Source organism: Balaenoptera ricei, chromosome 3, assembly GCF_028023285.1.
Source record: "Balaenoptera ricei isolate mBalRic1 chromosome 3, mBalRic1.hap2, whole genome shotgun sequence".
NCBI classification, from domain to species: Eukaryota; Metazoa; Chordata; class Mammalia; order Artiodactyla; family Balaenopteridae; genus Balaenoptera; species Balaenoptera ricei.
The window spans coordinates 56,263,519-56,278,939 of NC_082641.1; the positions used below are offsets into that span (position 1 = coordinate 56,263,519).

The following is a 15,421-nucleotide window of genomic DNA, read 5'->3' on the forward strand; positions in this document are numbered from 1 at the left end:
ACCGCTTTCTTGTGGTTCATGTTTGCATGGGTTTATCATTTTCTGTAAAGAGATTCTCTTGATTTTTGGTTTTCAGCAATTTGAATGTGATGTATCCTGCTGAGGTTTTTTTGTTTGTTTGTTTGTTTTTACTTGTGGTAAAAAACACATAACATGAGATCTGCTCTTCTTACGAGGTTTTAAAATGTACAGCGTTGTTAACTATGAGCACATTGTTGTACAGCAAATCTCTAGAACGTTTTCATCTTGCATGACTGAAACTCTGTATCTGTTGAACAGTAACTCTTTATTTCCTCCTTACCCCAGCCCCTGGTAACCACCCTTCTACTTTCTATGAGTTTGGTTACTTTAGATACTTCATGTAAGTGGAATCATAAATATTTATCCTTCTATGAGTGGCTTATTTCACCTAGCATGATGTTTTCAAAGTTCATCCATGTTGTAGCATATGAAGGATTTCCATTTTTATGGTCGAATAAAATGGTCGACCATTTATGGTCCATTGTAAGTATATAGCACATTTTGTTTATTCATTTATCTGTCAATGGACATTTAGGTTGTTTCCATCTCTTGGCTATTATGAATAATGCTGCAATAAACATGGAACTGAAGATATTTCTTTGTGATCCTGTTTTCAGTTCTTCTGGATAAATACCCAGAAGGGAAATTGCTGGATCATATGATAATTCTGTTTTAAATTTTTTGGGGCTTCCCTGGTGGTGCAGTGGTTGAGAATCTGCCTGCCAATGCAGGGGACACGGGTTCGAGCCCTGGTCTGGGAAGATCCCACATGCCGCGGAGCAGCTGGGCCCGTGAGCCACAACTACTGAGCCTGCGCGTCTGGAGCCTGTGCTCCGCAACAAGAGAGGCCATGACAGTGAGAGGCCCGCGCACCGCGATGAAGAGTGGCCCCCGCTTGCCACAACTAGAGAAAGCCCTCGCACAGAAATGAAGACCCAACACAGCCAAAAAAAAATAATAATAAAAAATAAATAAACAAACAAAAAAAAGCAACATTGCTCTGAAAAAAAAAAAATTTTTTTTTTGAAGGGCCTCCATACTGTTTTTCATTGTGACCACATTTTACATTCCCACCCACAGTTCATAAGAATTCCAGTTTTTCCATACTCTTGCCAGCATTTATTATTTTCTGTTTTTCTAAAAAGTTAATATATATATTTTAGTTAATACATATTTTTAATTACATATGTATTTTAAAAAATTAATGTTAGTATAACAGTTCCTAACAGGTGTGAGGTGATACCTCACTGTGGTTTTGATTTGCATTGCCCTGATGATTGTGATGTTGAGCATCTTTATTTTATTTTATCATTTATTTATTTATTTATTTATTTTTGGCTACGTTGGGTCTTCGTTGCTGCACGCGGGCTTTTTTTAGTTGCGGTGAGTGGGAGCTACTCTTCGTTGTGATGCGCGGGCTTCTCATTGCAGTGGCTTCTCTTGTTGTAGAGCACGGGCCCTAGGCGCGTGGGCTTCAGTAGCTGCAGCACGCGGGCTCAGTAGTTGTGGCTTGCGGGCTCTAGAGCGCAGGCTCAGTAGTTGTGGCACATGGGCTTAGTTGCCCCACGGCATGTGGGATCTTCCCAGACCAGGGCTCAAACTTGTGCCCCCTGCATTGGCAGGCAGATTCTTAACCACTGCGCCACCAGGGAAGTCCCTTGAGCATCTTTAAATGTTACTTGTTGGCCATTTGTATGTCTTCTGTGGAGAAATGTCTATTCAATTCCTTTTCCAGTTTTTTAATTGAGTTATTTGTTTTTCTGTTACTGAGTTCTAGGAGTTCCTTTTATATTTTGGATATTAAGCCCTTATCCAGTATATGGTTTACAAGTCTTTTCTCCCATTCCATAGGTTGCCTTTTGACTCTTGATTGTTTCCTTTGCTGTACAGAAGGTTTTTGGTTTGATATAGACCCACTTGTCTATTTTTACTTTTCCTGCCTGTGCCTTTTGTGTCATGTCCAAGAAATTATTACCAATACCAATCTTATGAAGCTTTCCCCCATGTTTTCCTTTAGGAATTTTATACTTTAAGGCGTTACCTTTAATGCGGTGGGCCTGGGTTCAATCCCTGGTTGGGGAACTAAGATCCTGCAAGCCACGTGGCATAGCTGAAAAAGAAAAAAATAAAAGGTGTTACCTTTAAATCTTTATTCCATTTTGAGTTGATTTTTGTATATGGTATAAGATAAAGGTCCAGTTTCTCTTTTTTTGCATATGGATATCTAGCTTTCCCAACATCATTTGCTGAAGAGATTATCCTTTTCATACTGTGTAGTTTTGGCACCCTGTCAAAGATCCTTTGACTGTGTATGCATGGGTCTTTTCTGTTCCATTGGTCAGCATGTACCCTCTTCTGAAAATTTTGATGAAAGCCATCTATTCTCATGTAGAAAAATACCTATATGCACCTGTGCCAATTTATTCATACAATTCAGAAGATTAATAATTTCTTTGAAGCCAAGCCATAGACCTCAGGCCCTTAACTTGCTGGGTGACAGACATCTAAATTCTGATCTCAGAGACACAACTAATTTCATAGACTATGCACAAAACAATACTGATGACTTTTTTTAGGGGGGAAAACTACCCTTTAATGAATGTTAAAATACCAGTTGGTTTTGTAAAACAGTGAGCTGATTCTAAAATTGTTATATACATAAGAGCAAAGGGTCATGAATGGTAAAGACAATTTTGAAAAACAACTCTAGGGAGGAAATGTATTAAGACTTATTCTAAAGCTAGAGTAATTAAAATAGTGTGGTACTGGAAAAGGGCAAACAAATTGACTGAGAGGATAATTGGATGTAGAATCTAGGAAGAGAAATTTAGGCATCATTTAGATGGCAGAGGTAGCATTAGAAATTAGTGGGAAAGATTGAATTAACCATTCATTAAATGGTGCTTAGATATGAAAAAGATAATAGTAGGTCCCTATTTTACCCTATGCACTAGCTTCCTCATAGATTAAAGACTACATATATAAAGCAAATCTTTAAAACTTTTAGGAGAAAATGTAGAAAAATATTTTTGTGATGTTAAGGATTTCTTAAGACATAAAAAGCACAAACTTTAAAGGATGAAATTGATAAATTCAACTGCAGTAAAATTAAATACTTCTGTTGGCAAAAGGCTCCATGAAGAAAGTAAAAGGCAAGCTATTGATTGGGAGGTTTTATATGTAACATCTAACCAAAAAAGAATATAGAAAGAGCTCTGGGAAAAGACAAACAACCAGTAGAAAAAAAGAACAAAAAAACAAAGCATGGCTAAATGTGAATTTGTGTTGAAACTGAATGCTCGTTAGTACATGGTCATCATTTATATTATTGTTAGTTGAAGTATTTCCTAATACAGCAGTCCTCTCCTTGCACGCTACAACATTAACTGCAACTTGTGCATGTTGCAGCTGTGTCTTCGATTTCCATGGCTCTTGGGTAACACAGTACCATGCAAAGCAAAGACTGCCAATATAAAATTTTAATGAAAGATAATTCCTAAACATTGATTCCTAAACTATGATTTAGGAATCATAGGAACTATCATTCCTAAACTATGATTTTACACATACATTTGATTTGTGAACCCCATGTAGTTATGAGTTTTTCATTTTGTGACTTCTTGAGCACTTTCCCTGTTCATTTGTGACTGTTATTATCTCCTAAGATACAGTGTTTTAATAACATGGTGCAAGGAGGATCATAGAGAAACCAAAATATCCATTTTGATTATTCCATGATATGAAGGATCATCTTCCAGAGTTTTGGCTTTGTATATTTTTAAAAAAATCTTTTAAATAATTAGTATAAAATGTGCATTACTAAGGGTTCTTTTCCCCCCTGATATATTTTCATTCCCGTAGTAGTCAACAAGATGCCGTATCAGTAGCAACTGAGACTTCAGAATCAAGCACTTCAGATTTGCCTTCATCAGAAGGTGGGATTAGAGCATTGTGTGAGGTGAATAATGCTGAGAGTAGTTGTACAGAAGAAGGAAATGGTGACCTAAAAGATAAAACACTGTAAGTATTTTACATGGTAGGATTTTAAAATTTGTTTTCAAAATTTTGATAATTTATTACCATTTAAAAAATGATAATGTTGCTTCCTTTAGGGATTAGGAGAGGACTGTAGACCATTTAATATGTAATTGTACTGTGGTCTTAGTGACATTAAGGTTTTTCACTTTATATTTCATTATAGAAAGATTATCTTAGTGATACGAGTTATAACAAACTGGTAACTTACGATGAAATTCTAAAATAATTTGGAAGCCTAAATATTTGCTATGAGATTTAACTTTTACTTGGTTTGAGTTATTTTTCATACCTGTTGTCAAAGTAGTAGATTTTGATATTGATGACTTTAAAGAGATTATGTATTATATTTTCTAGTATGAAAGTACTGGTTAAATTAATATCTTCACTAAAAACAATAAAAGCACCACAAGAATCTCCCTTTGAAAAGATATCTCAAAAGTTCAGACTTCCTTTTTATCTCCTTCATAGCTCCTCATATGGGCTTAAAAGTTATTTAGTTTATGAATTCTTATTTTCAGTAAAGCATAGTCACATTGAGAATCGAACTTTTTTTTTTTAAAGATGATTTTTAAATTTATTTTTTATTTATTTATTTTTGGCTGCCTTGGGTCTTCGTTGATGCGCACAGGCTTTCTCTAGTTGCAGCGAGCGGGGGCTACTCTTCCTTACGGCGCACGGGCTTCTCATTGTGGTGGCTTCTCTTGTTGCGGAGCACGGGCTCTAGGTGCGTGGGCTTCAGTAGTTGTGGCACGCAGGCTCAGTAGCTGTTTCTCGCGGGCTCTAGAGTGCAGGCTCAGTAGTTGTGGCGCACGGGCTTAGTTTCTCTGCGGCATGTGGGACCTTCCCAGACCAGGGCTCGGACCCTGTGTCCCCTGCATTGGCAGGTGGATTCTTAACCACTGCGCCACCAGGGAAGTCCCAGAGAATCAAACTTATTTTTTTAAATAAAAATTTAAACTAGTCTTTGGAATAGGCAATATATTCCTGTGGTTCAAATGTCCAAAAGTGTGAGAAGGTATAGAGTGAAGTATCCTTCCTGTCATGTCCCCATTTACCCTAACAAGTAACCAGTGTTATTTATTTCTTAGTCTTTCAGAGATTTAAAAGAAAAAAAAACATTAAAGCTAATACAAATATATAAAGTTTATATATATTTTACTCTTTTTAAAACCCTAATGGTAGCATAGTATAATACCATTTTGTAATTTTTTTATCTTATATCTTCATATCTTTACTTAAAGACCTTTATTCTTTTTATAGTTGCATAGTGTTCTGTTGTATGGATGAATTACAGTTTATATTATCGGTGCTCTGTTGATGGCTATATATGTTGATTTTACAAACAATGCTTAGAAACTTATACCTCTGTCCTTTCACCTTTGTGCCAGTGTATTTGTAGGGAAAGTTCCTAAAATGAAATTGCTAGCCCAAAGGACACATTTGTATGTGTGTGTACATTTATACATTTATGATTTTGATAGATACTTCCAAAATGCTCTCCGTAGGAGTTATTCTAGTTTATATTCCCACTAACAATGTAAGAAATGGCTCCCTACCAACAGTGTTATCAAACTTGGATTTTTGCTGGTCTTGATAGATTATAAAATAAAATAATATCACAGTATGGTATATATACCCCACTCCTCCTTTTTTGACAGGGGTATGTAATTCTATTTTTTTTTTTTTCCCTTCAGTTGCTTACTTAAAAATTTTCTAACCTAAGGAAAAGTCAAAAGACCAATGAACATCTGTATATAATTCCCCATAGATTCTCCGATTCTTAATATCTTTTCACATTTGTGCTTGCTCGCTCTACTTTTTTTTTTTTCCAACCTTTTTTTTCTTTTTTCTTTTTTGGCCGTGCTGCACGGCATGTGGGATCTTAGTTCCCCGACCAGGGATCGAACCTGCACCCACTGCGTTGGAAACGTGGCGTCTTAACCACTGGACCGCCAGGGAAGTCCAGCTTGCTCCACTTTTAATTTGTACATTTCTTATTGGGAGTGAAGCTGAGCATCTATTCACATTTAAAACCTATTTTTATTTTGTTTTTTTGTGAGTTCATATCCTTTTTCCAGTTTTCTAATGAGTTACTGGTATTGTTCTGTAGGAGGTCTTTACATTTTAGAGAGGTTAGCCTTGTGATATGATTTGTAAAACATGTTTTCTTGGTTTGTAGTTTGACTTCTGACATATGTTTTGGCCATGTAAAAGTTTTTGATTTTTTTGTTGTCAGATCTCTCTCCTTTTTTTTTTTTTTCTTTTATGGCTCCTGATCTTTTAATCAAGTTTTAGAAAGGCTTACTCCACTTCAAAGTTACAAAAGAATTCATTCATGTTTTCTCTATGGTTTCACTTAAATCTTTGATCCATTTAGAATACATTGTGAGTACAGTGCAAAGAATGGAGCTAATTTTATTTTATTCCCCAGTATTACTAGTTTTCCCATCACCGTTAATTTAACATTTATTTAAAAAAATATATTATTTTTGTGGTCATCTTATTCTATTTTGAAATGCCAACTTTATTGTATACTAAAATCATGTATTTTGGAGTCGTCATCTCAGTTTTCTTTTGTGTTTCATTTATCTGTTATTCGTGTGTTAGTACCACAATATTTTAATTATTGATGCTAAGTAGTATATTTTTAACATCTGATAAAACAAATTAGTTACCCTTCATTGCTCTTCTTGTTCAGTCTTCTTTGCTACGTTTATTGTAAGTAAGCTTAAAGGAGTTCTTTTCTAGCTGTGAATGGATTTTTAAAGAATTTTCCAGAATTTCTTTTGAATATGCCTGCATGTTGGTACAATTTAAATAATGTTAATTTTCTAGGGAAACTGATCAAACAGAAAGTATTAAACCGATGACAAGAGGACGACTCCAGAGACCTAAACCCAATTTATCAAGGGCAGTTGGGAAGAAATCAGTTCTTTCACAAGGGAAAACAGATGCAGAGAACAAGAGTTTACATACAGAAACTTCGGTTGAAAAGGTATGGAGTAAGAGACTTAATGGAAATTAAAATTATAAAGTATTTTTTCTAAATAGTTGGGAATAAAAATGTTTAACTTGTAATTACAAAGTAATGTTACCAATAGTAAAGCCAAGATATGAGAACTTCACACATTAATATTAAATTTGTCTTACTAGTCTCATATTGTATACATTTTCTTTAGAATATAGGATATATCATTTCGAACATCCTTAGTAGTAACAAATATGTCTTTTGTTTACTTATATAAAGTATTTATTCAAAATATTTTTTAAACCAGCTATAATAAAATTATAACCACAACCCTCTTATCTATACATAGAATATTCCTCTGTTTGTCCTTCATAAACTTTATTTCTCTTTTTATGGAAGTAAACATTTTTGTAGTTTTTAGCCATATATAACATACAAAACTTTTTTCTCTGAAACTATCCATTTACACTTTCTTGGAGTTAATTGATCTTTTTAATAGCTGCATCAGGTTAACATTATTATTAATTTACCTAACCATTTCTCTAATGTTTAGGTTGTTTCCATTTTTTTAACCCTTGTAAATAAAAGCAAACAATTTTGTAAATAGGCAAAGAATAAATTTCCAGAAGTGGTGGGATTAATGCGCCAAAGTATTTTAAATATTTTTTGGCTCTTGTTAGGCATTGTCAAACTGACAGTCAAAAAAAGGAATCTTGGGATTTCCCTGGAGGTCCAGTTGTTAGGACGCTTTTACTGCCTGGGCCCGGATTCGATCCCTGGTTGGTGAACTAAGATCCCACAAGCCCCGTGACCAAAAAAAAAAAAAAAAAAAAAAAGAATCTATTTACATTGCTTTAAGCATTAAATGAATGTTCCTGTTTCCTTATATCCTTGCCAGCATTATATTATTAAAAATGTTTTATTTTTGCTAAAATAATTTTTAAAATTTTAGTCGTTTTTCCTCTTATGTGAAATCTTTTTTATCTTAATAATATAACTGTAACTATATTATTATAATCTTATGAGATGTTTTTAAATTCTAGAAGATTGGGAAAATACAGATTCATGTAAAAATTAAAACAAAAGTTAATTTTATTATCTACATGCAACCAACCTTTTAGACTATATCCTTCCAGCTTTTCTTTTACATACTTGAGTAGTAGTATTAATTCACTTTTGTATCCTCTGGTATTTTAACATTTCATAAATATTTTTCCATATCATTAAATATCTTTTGAAAACATGGTTTTTAGTGACTTCATAATATTCTATCAATGGGTATTACTGAATTTATTTAACCGTTTATTCATTATTGGATATTTTGTCAGTTTACAGTGTTTGCTGTTTTGCATAATGTTCCAGTGAACATCCTTGTACTTAAATCTTTGTCTAGATATTTTTTTAGAGTAGAGTCTTAGAAATGATATTACTGGGTCAAAGAGTATGAACATTATTAAAGCTCTTGATTCATGTTGGCAAAAGGCTTTCCAGAAAGGATATACCAATTTGTGCTTCTATCAGTGATGTATGAGATTATATGTTTAAAAGGTTCTCATCTGCCTTTATGATTTTAACAACTCTCTTTTAATAATTAGGAGTACAAAAAAGTGAAACTTTATTGTTTTAATTTCCATTTATTTATTTATTACAAAGTTTGAACTTTATGTTAAGTAGATTAAATATAAAAAATTAAATTCGTAGAATCATATGGAAAAGGATAAAATGAATGCACTTGGTATTTCTGGAATGGAGAATAAAGAGAAAGAGAATCCAGAAGCTGACACTGCATCTAAGTAAGTATTTAGGAAATAGAATAAAAATAGTAACTCTTAGGAATGATTGTAATGACTTATTTTCTACTTAATAATGTCTGCATTTTATTTTCAGCTAGTGTCCATTTTTAACTATAGGGATTGTTGAAACATTTTAATAATGCTCTTTATGCTTGGTATTGTAGAAATAAATTATAGTATGGATCCACTGGTGAGCAATTACGTTTCTCCCTCAACTTACTAACAAGATTTTAACAAAGTCTTGTTAGATAAATTAATGGTTAAGATATATGTTTCTGGATAATTTTATTTATAGCAAGGGGTTTCCAAAGCGAATATTTAGGGGAATTCCCTAGTGGTCCAGTGGTTAGTGCTCCGTGCTGCTACTGCCGGGGGCATAGGTTTGATCCCTGGTTGGGGAACTAAGATCTCGCATGCCGCGCAGTGTGACCAGAAAAAAAGGGCGGTGGGGAACCTTTAACTTGGAGTAGAGATCTAGAATAGGCCTTGCTCCAATATAAATCTGAACCAGTGGATTCTGGACTGTATGTTTATTCCATATTCTGTGTCCAGTGCCCTGGAGGTGTATGTACACAATGGTGTCCTGAGTGGGGAATAGTATTCCATGCTTGTCAGGTATAGATTTTTCCAATTTTGTGGTAACAATTTGCTTTTAAAATGCTTCTTTATAGTCATGCTTTTAGGACTATGTCTGTTCTAGAGGGTTAAGGTATAGAGAGGTGTGTATCTTTGAGGGTGTTCTTAAGGATCCTTGTGAATTATTTTGTATTCCAAATGGTTTACTTATTTATACCTGGGAGAAGAGAATACTGAAAACAAGCATGTATGTGATATACAAGTAATGATGTGACTTCAGAATAACCATTGATTTTATTCCTTTGTAATTACTCTAGTTTGAGTGAAAAAATTTGTCTGCAGGAAGATGATCAACTAAAGGCTTTCAGACCTGCACGCCTAATGAGGGGCTTATTGCAAAGGCCAAAGCCAAATGTAGGTAAAGCTGCTGAAAGAAAAGAAACTGTTACATCACAGGAAAAAATTGGGGCCAGTGTAGAAAAGAATGAAAATGAGTCCTGTATTGATAGAGATGTAAGTACTCTGATGCCCTCCAGTTTTTTGTTAAACAAATACATAAGCCTCCTTTCATCCCCCTTTTTAAACAGCAATACTGTATACAATTATGTATATTGTTCTTTAAATTTAATGCCCAAATCTCATAGCCAGCAGCTTTGCTAATTGTGAAGGCACTTAGCTCTCAGCTCTGTGGGTTTGAAGCATTTATATGATGAATCATCTGCTTTCACCTTACTCATGTTTGGACTTGCCTTCCCCCATCACTCAGCAGGTGTTTGAATTATACTTCCCTTCTGAAAATATAGCTAGGTATATGAATTTTAATACTGACTTAAACAAAATAAAATGTTAAAAGCTCCCTCCTAAAATATTCCAACAACAAAGATGATAAATTTTAGATTGTTTACCTAATAGCTGGTCTTTGTGATAAGAGTAAGAGTTGGCATGATTTGAGATTTGAATTTCTTCTGTTATGATTCCCAGGGTCTATAATGTGATGATAATAATCAAAAAGATTTAGAAAGATAGACCCCAAGGGATAATTTTAACAGATCAGACTGAAGCAGTTACTTGCTTTCTGATTAGGAGGAAAAGAATGGGGGCTTTGAGATGAGGTAAAAGGTGTGGCTTGTGAAATTTCCTATATCTAAAGAACAAACATTAAAAAGTGCCGCTTAGGGAATTCCCTGGTGGTCCAGTGGTTAGGACTCCGTGCTTCCGCTGCAGGGGGCCCGGGTAAGATTCCGCAAGCTGCACAGCGTGGCACCACCCCACACCCCCGCCAAAAAAAAGAGTGCCCCTTGAATATCATTTTATAATTTTGAAATGTTTACCATTTTCCTTATACTCAAGTCATACATAATTTTCAATGAAGTCTTTTATAAATGTGTGTTACATTGTGAGACCTAAAACTTTTTAAAAAATGTGTTTGTTTTTAAGACTCCTGAACAAATAGAAGATCAGTCATGTAAAAATTTTGATTGTGAAGACATCACATCACAGTCTGAAAAAAAAGATACTTCTTTTCAAAATGTGCAGTCAGATGAGCCCAAGGCTCTTAATGAATGTCTAAGGTAAGCATCATCTTATTAATGACATAATGTTTGAATTATGTGTAAAGTTTTAGAAATTCTTAATCATTTTTTAAAAATAGCAAATCAGACTGATTTTGTTATCTGTATATCAAGTTACATAATATTTACAAGTGTAAATTCACCTTTCAAGGCAGTTTATGTCATTGCCTTCATGTTGATTTCTCACTTATTGGTATTTTGATGAATTGATTTACCCATCGCAAATTAGACCTTGAGTTAACATGGATAGTATTATCACTTCACATGCATAGTAAATTACATGTTTATATCCAGATGTGAAAATGCGACTTTCTTAATATTTGTTTCTTTGGGATTAGATTGATCACATATTACCTTTATTTAAGGTTTATGTAAATTTTAAGTAAAACTCATACTTCCCATAGCCAAAGCTCTCTGAATTTGTTGTTTCCCCTCTGCAGGATATTAAACCAGATCAACGGAATTATTAGTGTGCTTTAAAAACTTTTTTCCTTTTGGGAATATTCAATGCACAAAAGTACTGAGAACAGAATAACAGACTCCCATGTACCTACTATCTAGTTGCAACAATTATTTATAGTTTATCAATCTTTACATTTAAAGTCTGGCCTATTGTATACTTTATTACAGCTGTATGAGCCTGTTTAAATACTACCTAACCTGAGAGTGAAAGCTAGGTTTCCTGAACTACTCAAAAGATCTTTATTAGAAGACAGAAAAATTCCTTTATTCCTCTCTTCTTTCTCTATTCCTTTGTACCCCTTCCCTACACCCCCAACCTATTTTACTTCTCTGCCACACAAACTCTGGGTAGAAGCCTGTACAACTGCATTACTTGTTGCATATCTCTGATACAAATATTAATTACAGATATCTGACAATTTGGATATTTTGTTTGTATTTTTTTAGTTTAAGCCAGACTCCATTTTCATGTGGCTTAGTAGAAAACCAAGTTTTCCCTGGGTGGCCTTTGGGTTTTAGAACCCTGATGGATTGTTCATAACTAATATCCAGTCTGATATCAACAACTTTCCCCTCCAAAGGCAGTGGCCTTTCTGGCCTTTGAATCTCCAGTATTCATAAAAACAATTCTAAGATTCTGTGTTTTATCAAATCATGCCTGTTTATATCCAATAGGCAGTTTCCCTCCTCCCCAGTCTCAAACACTTTGAACTGTTCAAGATGCTATGTAAGAAACTGAAAGAAGAGAAATATCTACACAAGAAAAGGGCCTCAGAGGTCAAAATCTTAACCAGTCACTAAGTGCTCTTTCATTCATTTGTATACTTTTATTGGTTTTACTCTCTATTATTATTGATAAAGCACAAAGCAGAGCATGCTGCTGCTTTTTTGAAGAACAAGGTGCTTATACAAGATAGTGATTGTTGTGTGCCCAGTAGCATTCAACAGACTGCGAAACGTTGTTGTTTATTTACTCTTTTCTTTCATTCCCACATTGTATTATGAAATCACAAGCTTTTAGAGAAGTGACTGTACAGGAAATCTCATTTTTAATTGTTTTTAAAAAGTGAGGAGGGGCAGACCTAGTTTTTAGTCATAAGACTGTACCTTATTCAAATTATACCTCCACCCAGCTATTTGAGATCCTGGTTAGTTCTGGCCATATAAATGAGTTCTTTAACTCTTATAGCAAGACATATGTCTGGATAAAGGAGAGTAGGGGCGAAAAGGTAGGAATAGCAGACACAAATTGGTCTAGCTCCAATGTAGAGGACTCGGAGAGTCTTTCTCAGCCAGTATTTGCCGAGGTTGATGTGGATGACAATTAGAAAGAGACTATTTAAGCCCGATTAGCTGCTACTCTAATTGACCTTATTGACAGATTTCTCTGTATATATGTCTCTATATAATAAATATATTTAATTATTTAAAAAATTTACTGTAATTTCCAAGGATGGAATTTCTTCTCTACTTTAATTTTTAAATTTTGCCCAGAGATTCCTGGTGCTTCGTTAATTTTTTTTTTTTTTAATTTGAGAGTTCCTGGTTTTTCAGTAGTGATTTCTCAACCATATCTCTTCAGTTGGCAGTCTAGTTTACAATTTGATTGTGTGTCTTTTTTTTTTTTTAATAGTATTCAAGAGGATAATAAAGCAACTAAACAAGTTCAAATTCTAAAGACTCGATTTCAGAAACCAAAGCCAAATATAGGAAGAAGAACTGGAAGAAGAGAAATTTTCTCAAAGGAAGAAGAGGTACCAAAGGAAGTTCTTGCCTCCGAGGAGACGACAGCAGCTTTGAGAGAAACTGCAAGATTGGAAACCTCACCAAGGGAAAAGGTGCCTGTGGAGGCTAATACTGCTAAGGAAATGGAGCCAGATTTAAAAGAAACTGAAAGAAAAGATATCTCTCCCAGGGAGAAAATACCAGAAATGATTGATGTCACTGTGGAAATGGAGACAGATTTGAGAGAGACTGGAAGAGAGATTTTCCCAAGGGAGAAGATAACAAAGGTGACTGATGCCACTGAGGAAAGAGAGACAGATTTGGAAGAGACTGAAGGAAGAGAAATATCCCTACAGGAAAATGCCCCGGAGGAGGTCGATACTATTGGTGAAGTGAAGACAGGTTTGAAAGAAACTGGAAGAGAGATTTCCCCGAGGGAGGAGATACCAGAGATGATTGATGCCGCTGAGGAAGTAGAGACAGATTTAGAAGAAACTGAAAGAAGAGAAATACCTACACAAGAAAAGACCTCAGGGCTCAAAACTATAGATGATGAAATGGAGACAGATTTGAACAAAATTGGAATAGAAATTTCCCCAAGGGAAAATGTACTAGTGGGGACCAGTGCCACAGGGGAAAGGGAGATTGATTTGGAAGAAACTGGAAAAAGAGACATTTCCCTGATGGAGAAGGTATCAGGAAAGATGACTGCCATTGAGGAAACAGAGGCAGATTTGAAAGAAACTGGAAGAGAAATTTCCTTGAGGAAAAGCGGATCAGAAGAGATCAGTGCTTCTGAGGAAAAGGTGACAGATTTGGAAAAAACTGGAAAAATAGACATTTCTCTAAGGGAAAATGAACCAGAGGAGACTGGGACCTCAAGACAAACTGAGACAGATTCATTGCAGAGGGGTACTGGTGACTGCAGTGCTGTGCCTTCACTAAATATTAAAGTATGTATTTTTCTGTCCTTTAAAAAATATTTTTTTGAATACTTTTTCAGAGAAAAACAAATCAAAATAATTCCAGGATTATTGCCCTTAAGTCCAACAACATTTAAAGTTTCTAAAAGCATAATGTCTTTCCCAGTCCTAAATTCTGTGTTTCAGGACCTTAAAGAAATTATATATTCTTTTTTTTTTTTTTAATAATTGAAAGAATTTTATAATTGTGGAAAAGTTACTGTTCTTAATGTCAGTTTAAAGTTGCTCTTAGATAAAAGGAATATAAGAGATTGGACTGAATTTGTGCTAATTCTAGTATGAACATACACTGGAATTATTTCTTTTGACCATATCTGTATCAGTTTTTCTCTTTATTTCCTGTCCCACCCCGCTTCACTCCACTTTTAAAAGTTCATCTTATTAAAAGTTTCCAGTTAATTGAAGTTGAAGCTATTCTAACATTTTCCAGTTTTCTAACTTTTTTTTGGATAGGTAATGGCATTTGTAGTTTGGAAAAAACATATAATAATATGCAATATAGAAAGAAGAGTTTTCCAAATTCTGTGTTTTAGCATTTGTAAATTAAATTTTATTTTACTTACAAATTAAAAACCCCCAAACTTCTGCATTTTTAAAAACAGTGTGAAGAATATAGGCTTTTGTTTGAAATGTATGACATGCTTAAGGAGTATTTTATATGTGTGCTGATTTATTTCCAGGACATTAGCAGTGAAGTACAATCCATGATGCATGTATCTGTAGAAGAAAAAAGAAATTCTGAAAAGGAAATATCAAGTCAGTTGAGTCACTTGAACATTTCTTCACAGACTTCTGAGCTTGATAAAATAGAAGACCAGAGGATGCGATCTCCAGATGTTCCAGAGCAGTTTTCAGATATTAATTTAAGGTACAAGTATATAGGTCTGTGTGCTTGTAAAGAGAAAGCATATAAAGTTATATTTGCAGATTATGTTAAACTAAATAAGGTTTTAAGACATATCATCTATAGCATAGTGTTGGAAATTTTAAGCTGGTTTGGGGAAGACTAGGAGAGATTTGAGGTCCTTCTGACAGTAGATTGTAAGAATTACTAACATACAAAATTGTGTACAACACATACTTTTAAGTCAGTACAGGTGTGACAAACCTGTATTTTCTTTGTGCGAAGATGATATAATTCCTAGGCTTATACCTGGATTGTACCACTCATGTTTTTCAGGATCTACCAAATAGTCCGATTTGTTTTCCTGTTAAGAATTAGAATTAAATATTTACTGCCAGTCTCTAAGGTTGTGCTAAGACTCCGCTCCCACTGCCCCTTCA

The 15,421-nt window shown here is 34.4% G+C and overlaps 1 protein-coding gene across 3 annotated transcripts in view; it reads left to right on the forward strand.

The window, feature by feature from the left end:
• BDP1 (B double prime 1, subunit of RNA polymerase III transcription initiation factor IIIB) overlaps nt 1-15,421 on the forward strand; it is an 85,297-nt gene that overhangs the window by 26,606 nt on the left and 43,270 nt on the right. For all 3 annotated transcript variants that reach the window (XM_059916548.1, XM_059916549.1, XM_059916547.1), the window contains exons 12-18: nt 3,883-4,041; nt 6,895-7,054; nt 8,729-8,820; nt 9,714-9,909; nt 10,834-10,967; nt 13,063-14,107; nt 14,818-15,005. In XM_059916548.1, coding sequence (XP_059772531.1) covers nt 3,883-4,041; nt 6,895-7,054; nt 8,729-8,820; nt 9,714-9,909; nt 10,834-10,967; nt 13,063-14,107; nt 14,818-15,005 — 1,974 coding nt within the window. The remainder of the gene's footprint in view (nt 1-3,882; nt 4,042-6,894; nt 7,055-8,728; nt 8,821-9,713; nt 9,910-10,833; nt 10,968-13,062; nt 14,108-14,817; nt 15,006-15,421) is intronic.